This window comes from Typopeltis vanoorti, chromosome 6 (genome assembly GCF_054136105.1).
Source record: "Typopeltis vanoorti isolate ZY-2024b chromosome 6, IOZ_Tvanoo_1.0, whole genome shotgun sequence".
NCBI lineage: Eukaryota > Metazoa > Arthropoda > Arachnida > Uropygi > Thelyphonidae > Typopeltis > Typopeltis vanoorti.
Window position 1 is genome coordinate 15,119,670 of NC_143554.1, and position 20,047 is coordinate 15,139,716.

The window sequence follows — 20,047 nt, forward strand, 5'->3', positions numbered from 1 at the left end:
TGAGCACTTTGCAAGAATATATCATCCAGGTGGTGACATTGCAGAAACGAATAAACCAGTAGATTATACGGGAATTGTGGTGAATGAAGTGGAGGCGAGTAGTCTATTGCATAACCTCAATGTCTATACATCTGTTGGATTGGATGGTATACCAGCTCGTGTAGTACGAGATGCAGCTAAAGAATTGTCAGTACCCTTGACCATTTTGTTTAATTTGAGTCTCGGATCTGGGTTAGTCCCGAGCAGGTGGAAGGAGGGGAAAATAGTTCCTCTGCATAAAGGTGGTTCCAAGATTGCTGTTGTAAATTACCGACCAATTAGCATATCAGGAATCATTGTCAAGGTCTTAAAGAAATTAGTCAAGAAAAGAATACAGGATTGGATAGATGAAAATGGGATATTGTATGGGGGACAACATGGTTTTGTGAAGGGTAGATCATGCCTCAGTAACTTGTTCACGTTTTATAACACAGTGACGGCTGAACTGGATAGGGGTAGTGGGTTTACAGTGATACTACTGGACCTTGCCAAGGCCTTTGATAGGATACCACATAGAACCCTAATCAGTAAACTGGAGCAGATGGGGATGGATATAGGTTTGATGAGATGGATAGGAGGGTGGTTGAAGGAGAGATACCAGAGAGCGGTTTATTCAGGAGTGGAGTCAAAAAGACGTCTTGTGACTAGTGGAGTGCCGCAGGGCTCTGTTCTTGGACCACTGCTTTTCAGTTTGTTCATCAATGATATTGGAAAGGATTTGAGAGGAGTGTTCACTTGTTTGCTGATGATGCAAAGTTGGGTAGAGCAATTGTGAGTGCACTGGATGTCAAAATTTTACAGGATGATTTGGATAGTTTGGAGGACTGGGCTAGGAAAAATGGATGTCAGCTTAATGTGGCAAAGTGTATGGTTATGCACTTTGGGGTGAAAAGAATAGCAGCAGTATATCGCATTGGTGGAACCGTACTCCAGGAGATTGATGAGGCCAGGGATATGGGAGTGCTGGTGGATAGGGAGTTGAAGTTTAGGGGGCACATTGCAAAAGTGACTAAATCAGCTCACCAAATCACTTAGCTTCTGAAAAATACTTCAACATGCAGAGACAAATAAGTTGTTGTTCCCCTGTATCGAGCCTTGATAAGACCCCATCTGGACTTCTGTGCCCAGTTATGGGCACCAGGGTTTCTTCGTGATGGGAAGGAAGTGGAGAGGATCCAGAGACGAGTGACCAAGATGATAGCAGGTCTGTGGAATGAACCTTATGAGAATAGGTTGAAGATTTGTGGGTTGCAGAAATTGGACAATAGGCGAAGGAGGGGTGATATGATTGATACATTCAAATTACTGAAGGGTTTTTATAAGATTGATCCAGAAGATATTTTTGAAAATATGACTGGTGGTTGGAGGACTAGGGGCCATGCATGGAAGCTGGGCAAGAGCGTGGTTGACAAGGGTGTTAGAGCTAGGTTTTTTACTTGGAGAGTGGTGAATGAGTGGAATAGGCTTCCAGAGTCTGTTGTGGGTGCTACGACCGTGAATGAGTTCAAGGCAAGATATGATAGATACTGTGTGAATGTTGAATAGTTGTTCCAGACATGATTAGGGCCTCCCTCGATGAGTCTGTCGACTCTTTGAGTTTCCTGGAACAATAATAATATATTCTTATTAAATCTTTGTCTGCTGTGCCTTTGTTAAAATCTATGTTTATCTTTAATCTTAACTTTACTTTAACTTTAACAGTCGTAACTCCGAGCTCTTAATCATTGCTTGATTTAATCTCTTAAATTTCAATCCTCTCACTTAACTTAATTACCTTCTTTGTCTCAGGCTGCAAATATTATTGCTCACTTGTGCAAAACCACATCTAAGAAATTGCCTCTGGCTGTAGCTATTCTCTTTGTCTGAACTACTGGCATTTTTCTAAATTGAAATTTATTTGATTTCCAGCTGCGCCACCATTCGTGGGTAGGAGATGAATATTCTTCCAAACAAAAACACTCGGTAAAACATGGAATCTTTCTCTCTCACTTAACACTAAATTTAACAACGTAAAACTTCTATACTACAGTCGTGGCTATTCAACTCTAGGACATACAGATTCGAATCTTATGAGCAGTGCATTGCTAAGTAGGAATCAGACAAATTATTTAAACATGAAAACAATTTATTCATAATCAAAGAAAGTACAAAAGGGTTAATACTAAAATTACAAGTTAATTCTCCGGCTCTATACTTCAATAGACTCATGAATCCAAATACAATTTAAACCTCTTAGGTAAACAATTCTGTAAAATAGCGTGTCTAAGATATTTCGTTAGTTAACACTTAATCACACACAGAGCATTTCTTCCTTTCTAAACAAAAGCAGGCTTGGCTAATACCAACAAATTTAAGTACATAATATTTCACCCTAAATTATGCAAAGTTTTCTCACATACAACTGAACAAGATAATTCAACGATTAGCTTAATGCCTATAGTCCTCAATTATTGTTACAAAGAAAACTTCAGACAAATCACTGTCACAATTCTGTCTCTAGTAAAAACAACATAAAAACCTTACTTTGAAATAGTAGTCTAGTCCACTCTCATAGATACTTGAAATCTCTTTCCTCTAATGCTTTCCAATTTGGCTATGCACATGGGAACTTTTTTCCGGGAATTGTGAGATTACATCTTACTTTTGCGAACATCAGGAACTTGGCAGCTTGAAAATCTAGTATTAACTTTTTTCAAACACAACTTAAATTAGTTGTCTTGCACTTCTGGTATCTATCGGCTGGAACACAGGTCTCTGACCTTTAATCGGGACAGCTTTCCCGAACCTGGACCCAAAACAGAATGAAGACGAACGTATTCTGCCTCACACATCAAATCTGCCTCTCCTTCTGCATGGTCTTCCGCCTGAAGATGATTAGCAAAACTCCGTTGCGACTCTGTAACCTCTGACCTCCGTTGCCGTAACCCTCGTAGCTTACATTCTTAACTACGTAACCTACCTTACCGTAACCTTGTCATATTATTTACTTGTGATTGTAACACAGCAACCTCCTTTTATCTGGCTCCTTTGACCTTGGAATCTGCTATGTTTTAATCCCTTGGGTATTCTGTGGTTCTCCACCTGCCACCTTTTTCCGTCGTTGCATTAAGGCAGGAAACACCCGTGCATATTTCACCTTTGTGATTGTAATTGCCCTAGGTCATAATAGGATAATCCATCTGGAAATATCTTTGTCTGGAACTTTCTTTTGACACAAATTATTTCACATTTAACTTCCTTTGTTCTTTTTACAAAATTTTGGCAGTTCCACTATTTAACAGTTCACAAAAAATATATTTCCGTGTTTACTAAACATAACAAATTTTGCTAATTAATCAAAAGTATGTTGAATAGAATTTCGTTTTTCAGTAAAATCAGTATATAAGGTAATTTTGTATAAAAATCCTTCTATACACGATTTTACACTACTAAGGTAGAAGTGAAGGAATTTTTTGCGGCTTTAGAGAAAACAACTGACACAATGAAAAAGGAAAAGTTGGTCCTTTTTGGAGATCTAAATAGCACAGTGGGAAATGATTGTCAGACATACAAAAATATTTGGAGAAAATTTGGAGAAAAGCTAATAATAATGGCAAATATCTGTTAGATTTCTGCTCAGGACATGGACTGGTTATTACTAACTCCATTTTCCAACATAAAAATGTGCACAAATTCACATGGATAGCAGAGGCAAGGAATAAGAAAAGTCTCATTTGACTATGTTATTTTTGATAGGGATGTTTTCTCCCTGGTGCCAGACACAGGAGTGTACAGAGGATTTGAAATCGGAAGTGATCACTATTTAGTCTTGAGAAGTGTAAAATTAAATTTCATATTAAAAAGAATGTAAGAAAACATGTAAGAAATTTTAAAGCAAATAAAAGTTGAGCAGCTCTTAGATGTGAACTGTAGACAAAAATACACAAAGATTATTGAAGAAAAAATGAAAGAGTTTGAGAACAAAAACCAACATTGGAGATTCAGTGGCAAGCCTTGAAGGAAACCCTGATTGATGTGGTAAGGTTGTCTGCAAGCATAGAAAAATCAGAAGTCCATGGTGAACACAGGAAGTTAAAGAGGCAGTGAAGGAAAAGAAGAAAGCATATCAAAAGTTCCTGGCAAATAAGTCAGATTATGCTCTTAGAGAATACAGAGACAAATGTAAGAACGCTAAACACTGTGTAAAACTAGCTAAAGAAAAGTAATTGGAGTACTTTGGCAAGATCATAGAAAATAAATATCAAGAAGGTGGCAAAATATTCTGGAGGTTGTTGAAGAAGATTAGAAATGGAGGAAAGAGTGCTGTAAAAGGAATTAGAGATGCTAAAGGTGATTATCATCTCTAATTCCTTTTACAGGTGACATGAAAACAGGAGAAAAAAATATCCTTGAAGTATGGAGTAATTACTTCTAAAAATTGCTAAATGAAACAAGCAGTGATAGCACAGTGGTAAAAAACACTCAACAGGCATACAGTGAGGAATACATATCCATACTTGAAGCAGAAAAAGCCATCAAAGGCTTGAAATGTGGAAAGGCAGCAGGAGTAGATGATATTCGACCAGAAATGCTGATGTATGGTGGTACAAGTCTTACAGTGGTTGCACTGCATAGTTCAGAAAGCCTGGACAGAGGGACGAATTCTCAATGATTGGAGTAGAGCTCTCATAGTACCCATATATAAAAAGGGAAATAAAACTGAATGTGAGAATTACAGAGATATTTCCCTGCTGAGTGTTCCTGGCAAGATTTATGCAAGTATACTTGAGAAACGGTTGAGAAAAATTGTGGAAGAAAGCTTGGTGAAGAACAAGCTGGATTCAGGCCAAATAGAGGCTGTCAGGATCAGATCTTCAGTTTACAACAAATAGTTGAGAAAGCATGGGAATATAACAAAGATCTGTATTTAAGTTTTGTCGATCTGGAAAAGGCATATGACAAGGTGCCAAGAGAGAAGCTATTCAATACGCTACAGTTATATGGTGTCAATGGGGCATTATATCAAGCAGTACTAAGTCTTTATTTGAGTTGTAAGTCAGCAATTAGAATTGAAGGAAGATGGTTGAATGTTTAATCTGTGTGAGACAAGGATGTACATTATCTCCTCTGTTATTCATTATCTATATGGATCACATTATTAAGGCAAGTGGTGTTAAAAATGATATGAGAATTGGAGATGTTAATGTCAGCTCTCTGCTTTATGCGTAAGATGTTATACTTCTAAATAAATCCGCTACAAGTTTGCAAGATTTCCAAGACTAAATTGAATAACTGTTGTAATAGATATGGTATGAAGTTCAGCAATAAAAAGACAAAGACAATGAAAATTTACCTGTGGAACAAGTAAAACATTTCAGCTACTTAGGCACGATTTTTTAGTGAAGATGGTAAATTAAATATGGAAATAGATAACAGAATCATCAAAGCTGGTATGGTAGGAAGTGAATTGAATAAATTCATATGGAATTAGAGAGAAATTAGTCAGAACACTAAATTAGCTGCATACAAGACATTGTTCAAACCAGTTTTAACTTATGGATCTGAGAGCTGGGTGAGAAGTAAAACACTTGACCAAAGAGTAGAGATCGCAGATATGAGAGTCCTGATAAAGATTAGAAGTGCGAACAGATGGCATCAATGGCAATATCATATTAAAGATGAGGATATTAGGAAAGAAATTGACATTGTCAACATCCAGGAATGCGTTAGGAGAGCTACTCTGAGGTAATATGGTCACTTAAACAGAATGGATGAGGAAAGATTAGCAAAACAAGTGTTCTCTGCCAGGTTGGCAGGAAAACAACCCAGAGGAATCCCAAGATATATAGGTGGATTGATACGGTACAAAGTGCCTTAGACGATAGAAATATAAGATCTGATAATGATAATATTGTGGAGTCTTGACAAGTAACAGACTGATTTGGAGGAAAATTGTAGATAGGAAGTTAGTAATTATGTAAATTTTCATGTAGTACTATCATATCCTCTACTCCTCTTGAGGGTGGCAGGAATTTGAAGTTGATGATGATATAAGTATACATGTAAATTGCAACTGGTATGGATAGTGGTCATTAAAAAATGAAAAATTGCTTAGAGTCCTAAAGTCAGAGTTTGCTGGAAACTAAGTGTGAATGTGTGCCATCCAAATTCTTGGAATTTTTAAGTCCCCATTACTATTAAGATTATGGTGGTTAATCAAAATTTCATATGCTTCTTTAAATTTCCATTCATACCAAGTTTTTGTGTGATGCAAAGAACAAAATCAATTCGATGTAGGGTGTTAAGAGCGTGATCTGACGCCTGCTTCACCAAAATTATTACATTTATTGTGTTGTTTGTGTTCTTTTTTATGGATAGGGATTGTACGTTCAGTTTCCCCAATATAAGGTAAACCACCTTTAAAATTAAAAAACATATTCAACACCTCTTAGGATCATCTTCCTCCATTTGCACACCCTGCAGTTTATTGCATCTATTGCACATGTATGTTACCTTGTATACTACAGAAGATGACCTTAAGGTGAAGGTCGAAATATCAAGTGTATATTTTGTTTATACTAAGTTCAAGTTTTACTCTAACGATTGGTAGTTGTATCCATAATTTTCATAATGTAACTATAGGTACCATTATTGCTTACTGAAAATGTGAGTCCAGTACTGAATCTAAGAAATTCAAAGGAAGACTCAGGAAGTTAATGCTTAGCGAGCCAGATGTTTGTGGAATGTCTTTTATGTAGAGTGCCACATCCCTGCTGTGTGAAGTTTGTTTGCCAAAAAACATAGAAAAGGCCATCAGTGACAAAAGATATGCCATTGAGGGTGTGTGTATGCAATTCAGGTTTCTTTGTGAGTCAACATATCGAATAATTCTCTCCACTTCATCCATTGATTTCTGTTTTAACTCATTTGAAATCTATGTTAGGTCATCGTGGCACTGTGAAGTTAGTCACCTATTTCTCAAACAGTTACTGCGTACTTTTATTATTATAATTTATTAATGCTGTAAAAGAAATGTTTTAGCTAAACAAAAGTCATTGGAGGACTTTGGCAAGAATATAGAAAATAAATATCAAGAAGGTGGCAAAATATTCTGGAGGTTGTTGAAGAAGCTTAGGAATGGAGGAAAGAGTGCTGTAAAAGGAATTAGAGATGATAAAGGTGAAATGAAAACAGGAGAAAAAGATATCCTTGAAGTATGGAGTAATTACTTTGAAAAACTGCTAAATGAAACAAGCAGTGATGACAGCACAGTGATAAAAAACACTGACCAGGCATGCAGTCAGGAATACATATCCATACTTGAAGTAGAAAAAGCCATCAAAGGCTTGAAATGTGGAAAGGCAGCAGGAGTAGATGATATTCGACCAGAAATGCTGAAGTATGGTGGTATAAGAGTCTTACAGTGGCTGCACTGCATAGTTCAGAAAGCCTGGACAGAGGGACGAATTCCGGATGATTGGAGTAGAGCTCTCATAGTACCCATATATAAAAAGGGAAATAAAACTAAATGTGAGAATTACAGAGGTATTTCCCTACTGAGTGTTCCTGGCAAGATCTATGCAAGTATACTTAAGAAACAGTTGAGAAGAATTGTGGAAGAAAAGCTTGGTGAAGAACAAGCTGGATTCAGGCCAAATAGTGGCTGTCAGGATCAGAACTTCACTTTACGACAAATAGTCGAGAAAGCATGGGAATATAACAAAGATCTGTATTTAAGTTTTGTCGATTTGGAAAAGGCATATGACAAGGTGCCAAGAGAGAAGCTATTCAATACACTGCAGTTATATGGTGTCAATGGGGCATTATATCAAGCAATACTTAGTCTTTATTTGAGTTGTGAGTCAGCAGTTAGAATTGAAGGAAGTACAGGAAGATGGTTTAATGTTAAATCTGGTGTGAGACAAGGATGTACATTATCCCCTCTGTTATTCATTATCTATATGGATCACATTATGAAGGAATGTGGTATTAAACCTGATATCAAAATTGGAGATGTTAATGTGAGCTCTTTGCTTTATGCGGATGATGTTATACTTCTAAATAAATCCGCTACAAGTCTGCAAGATTCTCTGACTAAATTGAATAGCTGTTGTAATAGATATGGTATGAAGGTCAGCAATAAAAAGACAAAGACAATGAAAATAGGCAGAATCATTGAAAATGTCAACTGTGTTGTGAATGGAGAACCTGTGGAACAAGTAAAACATTTCAGCTACTTAGGCACAATTTTTACTGAAGATGGTAAACTAAATATAGAAATAGACAACAGAATCAGCAAAGCTGGTATCGTGGGAAGTCAATTGAATAAATTCATATGGAATAAGAAAGAAATTAGTCGGAACACTAAATTAGCTGTATACAAGACTGTGTTCAAACCAATTTTAACTTATGGATCTGAGAGCTCGGTCAGAAGTAAAACACTTGACCAAAGACTAGAGACCGCAGATATGAGAGTCCTGAGAAAGATTAGAGGCGTGAACAGATGGCATCAATGGCAATATCATATTAAAAATGAGGATATTAGGAAAGAACTTGACATTGTCAGCATCCAGGAATGCATTAGCAGAGCTAATCTCAGATGGTATGGTCACTTAAATAGAATGGGAGAGGAAAGATTAGCAAAACAAGTGTTCTCTGCCAGGTTGGCAGGAAAACGACCCAGAGGAAGACCAAGATATAGGTGGATTGATACGGTACAAAGTGCCTTAGACGATAGAAATATAAGATCTGATAATGTTGGTGTCTTGACAAGTAACAGACTGATTTGGAGGAAAATTGTAGATAGGAAGTTAGTAATGATGTAATTTATTCATGTAGTACTGTCATATCCTGTACACCCCTTGAGGGTACATGGCAGGAATTTGATGATGATGATGATGAAGAAATGTTTTATGGTATGATTTATTATATCACCAACTTTCAAAAATTTTGTTTTTAATGCTGCCAAAGGAAGTCAACAGAATATTAACTTCCATCAATAAAGAAGTTTTGTATCTGACCTGCAATGGAGGAGTTTGTTATAATGGTGTTTCATGAACACCATTATAAAAAACTCAGTTATAGCAAACCTCAAAAATTCTTAACTCAAGTCCAGTAGGTGCAGTTCTGTTGACAGAGTTATATTTGTTTGTTGAGTTCAACCTGGTACTGATACTATTGTCTGTAGCAGTCTACAAAGTTCCTTATTATTCCTTCATTAATTTATTTCATTAATTTTTTTTTTTACATAGCCGAGAAATCCTAACTAGAGACCAAATGTGAAACATTTTCAAGCCACTTCAGGCCTCCTGTAAGCAGGCAGTGGTGGTGGTAGTCTCATACAGGCCAGTGACATTCATCTCCAACCTATAGACAATCACAAACATCCATAGCTATGGGGGGTGTATTTGAGCCTGCAGCTCATTGGTTGGAGAGCAGTTACATTAACTACTTAGTCAACCAGGCCAGCAAGCTGACTCTTACAGTTCTAACTGATTCCCTTTGTGGATGCTATGATAGAATCTTGCTGATGGTCTCAAAATGGACTCCCAGATGTTTAGTTATGTGATGTGGCCAAATTTTACATTTGGAGAATGTTATAAGTTTGTAGGAGCAAGAAATAAAGTGGCTAAACACTTAGCCCAAGAACTCTCTCTCACATTACATGCTACAACTGCTACTATAGAGACTAAGATGAACTAGATGATTCAGAGGATCTTTTGACGAGTGGATCAGGGTAGCTAATTTTTTGTATAGCTTGGTAGAAGATTTGCATTTTATAGATTTTAAGAATGTATGAGATTTTTTATGAAGTGCTTGGATGTTGAATATGGCAATGAACTTTTTGTGTTCAGGATTCTGTGTGTGTGTATGTAGGGGGGGGGGAGTTGGAGGATTAGCAGAGAAATCTGTTGATTTTGTGAAGGTGGAGAGCCAGTGTTCCAAAAGTGTTGATTTTGGTACAGAGGCTACTGTGATCCCAATATAATGGTTCTAACTCCGTTTTGATAGCACTACACAGACGTGGTGGATGTCCTTACCAGTTTGGATAGGTTTTCGGTGAACTGAAAAGGATAAGGAACAGATAGTCACTGTTTTCCTTTACAATTATGAAATGAATCCTCAGTTTTAGCTTTTGAGGCATGCTAAAAATGTTTCCAGCATATTTCAGACATGTGGCTAAATGGAGATTATGTCTTCAACATCACATATTGTCGGAGCAGCATAGTTTAGAACCATATTGAAAAATGTTTGAAAATTTTTCATGAAAAGATTGGTTGTGGGATCCCATAGCTGTGCCTTCAATCTGCTTGTAGGTTTTTCCATGCCAAGTACAATAACCATAGTGCATGGTAAAGGGGTATAAAGCTGATATGTCAGAGGGAGAAATAGGAATGAGTTTTAAGGTTTCTTTTAGTGATACATTTGTGAATAGGGAGACTATATCAAAATTACCCATGATGTATCACTGAGGATCATAACTGACAAAGCAAGATTTGAAATGCAGAGGATTTTTCACATGTGAAAGTGTGCATGTAATGAGAGAGCTCTTGGGTTAAGTGTGGGACAATGCTCAATTAACAATAACTATCTGTCTAGTATTATTGCCCACAATGGCTGTCAAGGGTGTGATGTGTTAGTCTCTTTTTGGTAACCCATAAATCTATGGATGCATAGAAGATTTTGTGTCTGGTCAGGGTTGGTGTGTAAATTAGTTGGTATGTAAATTGATCTGCATATTTGTGATTAAGGGACACATTTTTTAGCATATTCAAGCATTTTAGAGAGTAGACCTTTATCTACTTTGGTGGTGATGATGACATTTTGGTTGTGGTTTAGCTGATTAAGGCTGGAGAGTTTTGAATAAGATGAATTTCTTTTGGGTGGCCTTACACATTTTAAAACATAGACTATGTTTAGCCAGGTATTATTGCAGTATGGAGGGAGGGGCTGTAGATGCTCCATTCTAATTTTGCCATAGATGTAACCACCCTTTAAAATCTGTAAATCCTTGGAAAGAAATTCATGTTATGCAGAATCCAGTGCACTTAAAAAGCTATCACAAACAGAATATTATTACCAAAGTAGATAAGAATAACTCTAACTACTTGATCACTGTAAATGTGATTGAAAAATGTTGAACATAATCACATTTACAGTGATCAAGTATCATGTTAGAGTTATTGTCATCTACTTTGATCAACCTACATACCATCTAATTGATACTGCCCTGTTCAAAACAAAGCTTTACAAGAATTATATCCTGGCCTTCCTGGATTTATGGGTTACCAAAAATAGACAGATGTATCCTTGACACCTCTTGTGGACATAATTGGTTCTTCTGCATATAAAGTGGCTAAACACTAACTCACGCGCTCTCTCTCGCAAGTTACATGCTACAACTGCTACTATGTGAAAAACTGTGCACCTCAAATTTTGCTTGTCATTTACAGTCCTCATTGATACTCACATTATGGACAATTTTGTTATACCCTCCCTATTCACAAATGTATCTTTAAAAGAAACCTCAAACACCTGTAAAAACCTGTTTTTAGCATGCCCGATTCAAATTCTCTCTCTCTGAATATTAGTCCTTTTTCCCGTGCACTATGGCTGTTTTACTTGGCAAGGAAAAACCTAAAGCACATTGAAGTCACGGTTATATGTTGTACCTTCACTGGGCTGTGGGACATATTCCTGGAAGACTTTCAAAATATGGCATCTGTGCCTTAAATATGTCCGAAACTCTGCTAGTGTATACCACAATAATGATGAAGACTTTTTTTAGCATACCTGAATAGCTAACACCAGAGGAGCTGTTTCATTATTGAAAAGATAAACAATTTTTTCCTTGATACTGTGGCTACCCGAAGAATCCTTATTCTTTTCAGTCCACAGAAAACCTACTTACACTGCTAGGTACATCCATCATCTCATGCCACCAGCATCTCCAGCAGTATGGTGTTATCAGAATCTAGGAGCTAGAACCATCTGATTTTACCACACTAGCCTCTTCACCAAAATCAACCACATTTGAAACATTTTTTTAGCCATTGGCTTCCCCGTTCACAAAAACAACAAAGGTTTCCAGTTATTATTCAGATTCAATCCTCCCTCTACCACTCATCTCCAGAATTCAACACACGAATCCCAGATATAGGGTATGGCACACCTCTGAAACAATCTCACATTCTTAATGATTACATGCAGACCTCATACAAACAATTAGCTACCCTGAACCATTCATCATAAGATCCTCCCCATTATCTGCACTATAGCCATTTCAGGTTACAAGACCATGCCATGGATCATGTGTACAGATCACTGGGTCCATTAGGGATGGAAGGAAAGGCCCTCCCTTTTAGTCAGAAGATGTAAATTGGAGAGTATTTCTGTAATCCATCACAGCACTACAACAAATCTCTGAATCTAAACAAATTGACTGCGTCACATTTCCAAAAATATGGGAGACCATTATTTGTTGATGTGTCTGTTTGCAGTTCGTGGTATATATCTTTATGTCCATGAAGATATCTTGGTGACCAAGTCCAAATATTACCTTAATAATTTAATAGCTGAATAAATTTAGTTAATTTTCTCCATATGGATATCAACATGAGTGATAATCAGTATCTAAGTTTCCATACCATATTAGATCTCTTTGTTTGCCTTTTTGAGTACACTGGTAGGATGGTAAACTTAGTGGAGAGTTGTTTCTTGATTATCTAGGTCTGGGCTGAATATCACAAGACAGTATTGGTACTTTAGTATCATCTGGCTCTGTGTATGGGGTCATAGTATGTAGCACTAGTTTCACTGTGAAGATAAAAAAATGGAATTTAGCAATGTTTTTTGGCTGAGATTCACATAATGTATAGGAGTTTCATTTTTGACCTTTTGGGAGGAAAAAAATTAGAAAATTTTATTTTTATAACCTAAAGATTAGATAATTTAAAGGAAATAAAATTTCATCATATTCAAAGATACGTTTTTAGTTTGCTCCTATTTGAATTATAGAATTAAAGTAGTAGCTATCTTATAGTTAGGAACAGTAATATTTTAAATATAAATAATATGAGAAGAAACAAAGTTGTGTTAATAAATGGTTCTTCTATTTTATTAATAGGATCGAGATCACCATCACCTCTTCCCTTTCATCCAGCACACCCTCCTCTTCCTAGGGATCCTGCAGACAGTGATGCTCTAATCATTATTGAATTTATTTATGTTTCTGCACCACCAGGTCAGGAGGATGATGAAGAGAGTCTTCAGATCGCTACTGTGCAATTCAATAATTTAGATGTAATAGGTGAGATATTTTAGTTTAACATAGGCTACTAAAGTCAAACCTGTCTTGCCTTTGTATTAGATGTCATATAATATTCCTATTGTAGATTTATGATAATTAACAACATATTTACATAACAAATTATGTTTTCATTGACCATCACTTTGAGATTTACAACCAGTAGCAAATTGGCAGGAAACCTGCACATGCAGCACCATATAGAATTCTGGTCGAAAGTTGCTTCAAAGAAGTGGGAGAGGTATTATTAATCAGTTAGTCAAAAATGTGTTAAATTTTCCATATTCTGAACTCATATCTTTGTTCACCTGAGAACATAAGTGGTGCTTTTCAAACCACTAACACATCCTGGATAAACAATAGCTATTCACAGTTTCCATTCCTTCAATAATATTCCTCTCTTTTTTTTTCACTTTCTTTGATGTTATTCTTTTAGCTGAAACACACATCATCCATTCTTGCTTTATTGCCGTCATCCATTGTTCTTCAACTCACTTATACAGGACTCGAGAGTTTCAGCTTCCTTTAATCTGCAGTTGTGCTTTCTGTATCAAATGTGTGTGTGTTGTGTGTCTCGAGAACTTTAGGTTTACGTAAGTTTATGTATCAAGCCATACATATACAAGGTTACTCGATCTGTGTGTGTGTTTATATATCAGTGGTGTCACATGCCCATCGTATTTGGGTGTGCTGTCATATGGCTTATGCAACCCACGCTACGAAATTCACTTTAATTTGACCATATGATGTGATTGCATTTTTATTGATGTTTGAAAGTATTAAGAGTGCATAGTGCATCAGCACTTATCTTAATTGGTTCAATGCAATTAATTGTAGGATAACTTTGAATACTTTAATTTATCAATTAATTGTAACCAAATATGCATAGAGTGGGGGGGGAAACAATCTGTTTGTTTTAAGATATATTAGATATATATCTTAAAACAAATATTTCAATAATGATGGAGAATGCTATATTTGGTTGGTATATTTGAATCATTCAAAGATGTAAATATGTGAACCATCATTAATAAGTCATGTACGAATGGGAAATATGAAGGAAAGAATAAGTGTGAGTAGAAATACTTTCCTTAATGGCAAATGAATTATTAATAATTAACATTTGTGATATGTGTGTCCTATAATTTGCTGGGTAGAGTGAATAGCATTTATCCTATAAAGTCTAGACATGAATAAGCAAATTTATGATACCATAATTAAAAAAGAAAGGGAAGAGAGCAAAAGTGATTTGTTTGCGAAGTTAAATAACTAACCAGTAATAAACAGCCACTATATACATTCAGCAGTTCAGTTAAAAACTATAGGGAGAGGCTAATCCAATTAACGAATGATGATCAGGTGATTCATTTAAGCATGGCAGGAATACATGTTATTTAATGGTGCAGCAAATCATCTCATAAAATTTGTTGCACGTGTTATGTGTATTTCTCTGGTTTATGTATACATTTCACTTCATTTTCTAAGAGTTTACTTAGACTCAGTATACATTTTATGCAAAAATAGGATACATAATATCCAATCATCATCATCAGAATTATCCACACTTTTGGGAATCCTACATCTGTTTTTTTTTTTTTTTTTTTTTAACTAATGTCAGTGGCTTTTCTGTTTTATCAATAACAGATATCTCACATATGCTAGTATTTTGTTACAGATCAATAACTTCTTATAATACAGAGAGGTATTCATTTTTATTCAGAAATAGATACAATTTTATGTGTCTGTTGTTTCTGAAGACTAGAATAAAAATGCTCCTATACCATTAAAAATCTTTCCAACCTCAACAGATGCTATACTGCAAAAGCAAGAAAAACAAGTAGCTTTGTTTATCACTAACACAGTAAACAGACATTTAACATCTGTGTGTACTATATTTAGAAACATTTATAAACATATTTGTCCTAACATCTGCTTTCAAATTTTTAGTTCCAGAAAATATGTAACAGCTGTTTATAATACAGACACTGGATACAAAGAGTGCTCAATTTATTATTACTATTATACGAGCACCTCCATGAAGTCCAAAGACTAATCATGGAAGATCCAATCTATCATACCTCTCCTTGAGCCCATTAACAGACAAAAGTGCTCACAACTGATTCTGGCAACTCGTTCTACTCATTCACAACTCTCTAAACAAATAATCTAGTTTTCACACCCCTACTAATTATGCCTTTATTCAATTTACAGGGTAAACTCCTTGTTCTGATCCCTGTAGCCAATTGCTGAAACATTTCCTATAAAATCCTTTAAGTAACTTAAATTTCTTCTTCTTCCTAACATGGATTTTAGGCCAAGTGGCCTGTTCCGGTCTCATGCCTTATGGAATAATTAATTGATTTTATTTTCAGGGATTGTGAGATTTCTTCATTTGTTTTATGGTCCCACTTGGTATCCAGCTGTTTTTCTGAAAAACTGCTGTTTGAATTTGTTTTTCATTTTTCCTTTTTATGGTCCATGTTTTGCTTCCATATAGTAGAGTTGGTTTTGACAAGACATTATTTAGTCTGATTCTAGTGTGTTTTTGTACTAGGGATGGCTTAAATATATTATTTATTATGCCATTTACTTTGACAAAGTTTGATATTTTGGTCTTTTTGTGTGTCTTTTTCTTCTTCATATGATAAATCACATCCCAAGTATCTGAAAGTATTTACTTGTTCTAATATTTTGTCTATCACTATTTTACTTCTTACTGAGTTTTCTCCTTTGAATGAAATTATTTTTGTTTTTTTTCTTTAGATATTGTCATATTATATTGTTTTGAGATATCATTTAATGATTTTAATGATCTTTGTAAATCATTAAAATCATTAAATGATCTTTGTAAATCATCTTCTGATGTAGCTAATACTATTTGATCATCTGCAAATAGTAGTGTATCTATCTTCATTTGTGGGGTTATTTGTATACCAAATGGGTTATACTGTTTCCAGATTGTTATAATTTTATTTATATATATATATATATTGAAAAGCAGAGGTGAGAGGGTACATTCTTGTTGTGTTCTAATTTAACTGCTATTTTATTTCCTGTATGCATTTCTTGAATGGATTGTAAAAGTCGGTTTGGTATGCTTAAATTGGTTAATATTTTAAACAATTTTTGTCTACTAATTTTGACAAAAGCTTTTTCATAATCAGTAAAGGCCACGTGTGTTTCTTTTTGAAATTTTCTTCTCTTTTTTATTAATAATTCTAAAGTAAAAATTTAATCTATGCAGGATTGGGATAACCAGTGCTTTTTTTCCAAGAGTTAGGAGATTTTCCAGACATCCAAACCATATTAAAAAATTTCAGAAGTCTTTCATTAAATTTTTCACCTACATTTTTGTATAGTTCTATATTTATTTTGTCTTCTGGTGTTTTCCAAAAGACATCATTTTTCATCTTCTTTAGTGTATTTTTCAGTTCTAACATTGTGATATTTTCTATTTTTCTATTTTCCTTGTTTTATAAAATTTTATTTCATTGTTCTCATCTGTCCAGAGATTTTGGAAATAGGTCACCCATTTTTCTAAATCTGTTGTTTGTATTTTTATCTTTTCTTTTATTTCTTTATTCATGTATTTTATTTATTACTTTATAGGTTTTGGGTGGCTTAAATAAATCCTGATGATAAAACTAAATTATGTACATGTTCTTCTGCTTTTATAAATATGCAATTGTATTCAGTACATTTTATGGTTTTGGTGTAAACAGTTTTTAGCATTTAAGTGTTCTTATTTTTTTATCATCATCAAATTCCTGATGCACCTTCAAGGGATGTAGAGGACATAATAGTACTACATGAAAAATTTACATTATTACTGACTTCCTATCTACAATTTTCCTCCAAATCAGTCTGTTACTTGTCAAGACTCTAACATTATCAGATTTCATATTTATATCATATAAGTCACTTTGTACCGTATCAATCCACCTATATCTTCTTCCTCTAGGTCGTTTTCCTGCCAACCTGGCAGAGAACACTTGTTTTGCTAATCTTTCCTCGCCAATTCTGTTTAAGTGACCATACCACCTGAGATTAGCTCTGCTAACGCATTCCTGGATGCTGACAATGTCAAATTCTTTCCTAATATCCTCGTTTTTAATATGATATTGACATTAATGCCATCTGTTCATGCCTCTAATCTTTCTCAGGACTCTCATATCTGCAATCTCTCTCGTCTTTGGTCAAGTGTTTTACTTCTGACCCAGCTCTCAGATCCATAAGTTAAAATTGGTTTGAACACTGTCTTGTATACAGCTAATTTAGTGTTCCAACTAATTTCTCTCTTATTCCATATGAATTTATTCAATTGACTTCCTACCATACCAGCTTTGTTGACTCTGTTGTCTATTTCCATATTTAATTTACCATCTTCACTAAAAATCGTGCCTAAGTAGCTGAAATGTTTTACTTGTTCCACAGGTTCTCCATTCACAACACAGTTGACATTTTCAACGATTCTACCTATTTTCATTGTCTTTGTCTTTTTATTGCTGACTTTCATACCATATCTATTACAACAGTTATTCAATTTAGTCAGGGAATCTTGCAAACTTGTAGCAGATTTATTTAGAAGTATAACATCGTCCACATAAAGCAAAGAGCTGACATTAACATCTCTAATTCTGATATCATGTTTAATACCACTTTCCTTCATAATGTGATCCATATAGATAAGGAATAACAGAGGGGATAATGTACATCCTTGTCTCACACCAGATTTAACATTCAACCATCTTCCTGTACTTCCTTCAATTCTAACTGCTGACTTACAACTCAAATAAAGACTAAGTATTGCTTGATATAATTTCTCTCTGACATCGTATAACTGTAACTTATTGAATAGCTTCTCTCTTGGCACCTTGTCATATGCCTTTTCCAGATCGACAAAACTTAAATTCAGATCTTTGTTATATTCCCGTGCTTTCTCGACTATTTGTCGTAAAGTGAAGATCTGATCCTGACAGCCTCTATTTGGCCTCAATCCAGCTTGTTCTTCACCAAGCTTTTCTTCCACAATTCTTCTCAACCATTTCTCAAGTATACTTGCATAAATCTTGCCAGGAACACTCAGCAGGGAAATACCTCTGTAATTCTCACATTTAGTTTTATTTCCCTTTTTATATATGAGTACTGTGAGAGCTCTACCCAATCATCGAGAAATTATCCATCTGTCCAGGCTTTTTAACTATGCAGTGCAGCCACTGTAAGACTCTTATACCACCATACTTCAGCATTTCTGGTCGAATATCATCTACTCTTGCTGCCTTTCCACATTTCAAGCCTTTGATGGCTTTTTCTACTTCAAGTATGGATATGTATTCATCACTGTATTCCTGTTGAGTGTTTTTTACCACTGTGCGATCACTGCTTGTTTCATTTAGCAATTTTTTGAAGTAATTACTCCATACTTCAAGGATATCTTTATCTCCCATTTTCTTGTCACCTTCATCATCTCTAACTCCTTTTACAGTACTCTTTCCTCCATTTCTAAGCTTCTTCAGCAACCTCCAGAATATTTTGCCACCTTCTTGATATTTATTTTCTATGTTCTTGCCAAAGTTCTCCCATGACTTTTGTTTAGCTAGTTTTACCCAGTATTTAGCTTTCTTACATTTGTCTCTGTATTCTCTAAGAGCACAAACTGACTTATTTTCCAGGAACTTTTGATATGCTTTCTTCTTTTCCTTCACTGCCTCTTTAACTTCTTGTGTCCACCATGGAGTTCTGATTTTGCTATTCTTGCAGGCAACCTCACCACAGTCCTCTCTGGCTGAATCAATCAGGGTTTTCTTCAAGGATTGCCACTGAATCTCCAAGGTTTGTTCCTGTTCTCAAACTATTTCATTTTTTCTCCAATAATCTTTTGTGTATTTTAGTCTGCAGTTCACATCTGAGAGCTGCTCAACTTTTATTCGCTTTAAAACTTTCTTACATGTTATTCTTTTCAATAGGAAATTCAATTTTATCCATCTCAAGACTAAATAGTGATCGCTTCCAATTTCAAATCCTCTGTACACTCTGGTGTCCTGCGCCAGAGAGAAAACATCACTATCAACAATAACGTAGTCAATGAGACTTTTCTTATTCCTTGCCTCTTTTCTCCATGTGAATTTGTGCACATTTTTATGTTGAAACATGTGTTAGTAATAACCAGTCCATGTACTGAGCAGAAATCCAACAGGTATTTGCCATTATTATTAGCTTCGCTCTTTTCTCCAAATTTTCCCAAAATATTTTTGTATGTCTCACAATCATTTCCTACTCTGCTATTTAGATTCCCAACAAGGATCAACTTTTCCTTTTTCATTGTGTCAGTTGCTTTCTCGAAAGCATCAAAAAATTCCTCCACTTCTACCTTAGTAGAACCTTCTGTTGGACCATAGGCACAAATAAGTCTCATTGTCCAATTCCCCATTCTGATATTTGACCACATCACTCTACTTGAGACTGCCTGGCATTCAAGAAGATTAGCCTCGTATTTTGTGTTGAATACTATGGCTACTCCTTCTTTTCCTTGATTGTCATTTCCTGAATTCATTTTGTATTTATTGCACAGAAAGATCTAACCAGTTTTTGTCTTTTTTGTTTCAGTCACCCCTATTATGTCGATCTGGTACTTACCTTATTTCTCAGCTAGCTCTATTTCTTTGCCATTCAGGCTTCTTATGTTGATAGTACCGATCTTTAACTCTGGTGATGTTGAGTTTG

General features: G+C 35.3%; 1 protein-coding gene across 1 annotated transcript in view; it reads left to right on the forward strand.

Moving 5' to 3' along the window:
* The window catches only part of Vps13D (vacuolar protein sorting 13D), a 1,260,195-nt gene that overhangs the window by 348,533 nt on the left and 891,615 nt on the right, over positions 1 to 20,047 (forward strand). The window contains exon 25 of the mRNA XM_090393926.1: positions 13,145 to 13,327. Coding sequence (XP_090250052.1) covers positions 13,145 to 13,327 — 183 coding nt within the window. The remainder of the gene's footprint in view (positions 1 to 13,144; positions 13,328 to 20,047) is intronic.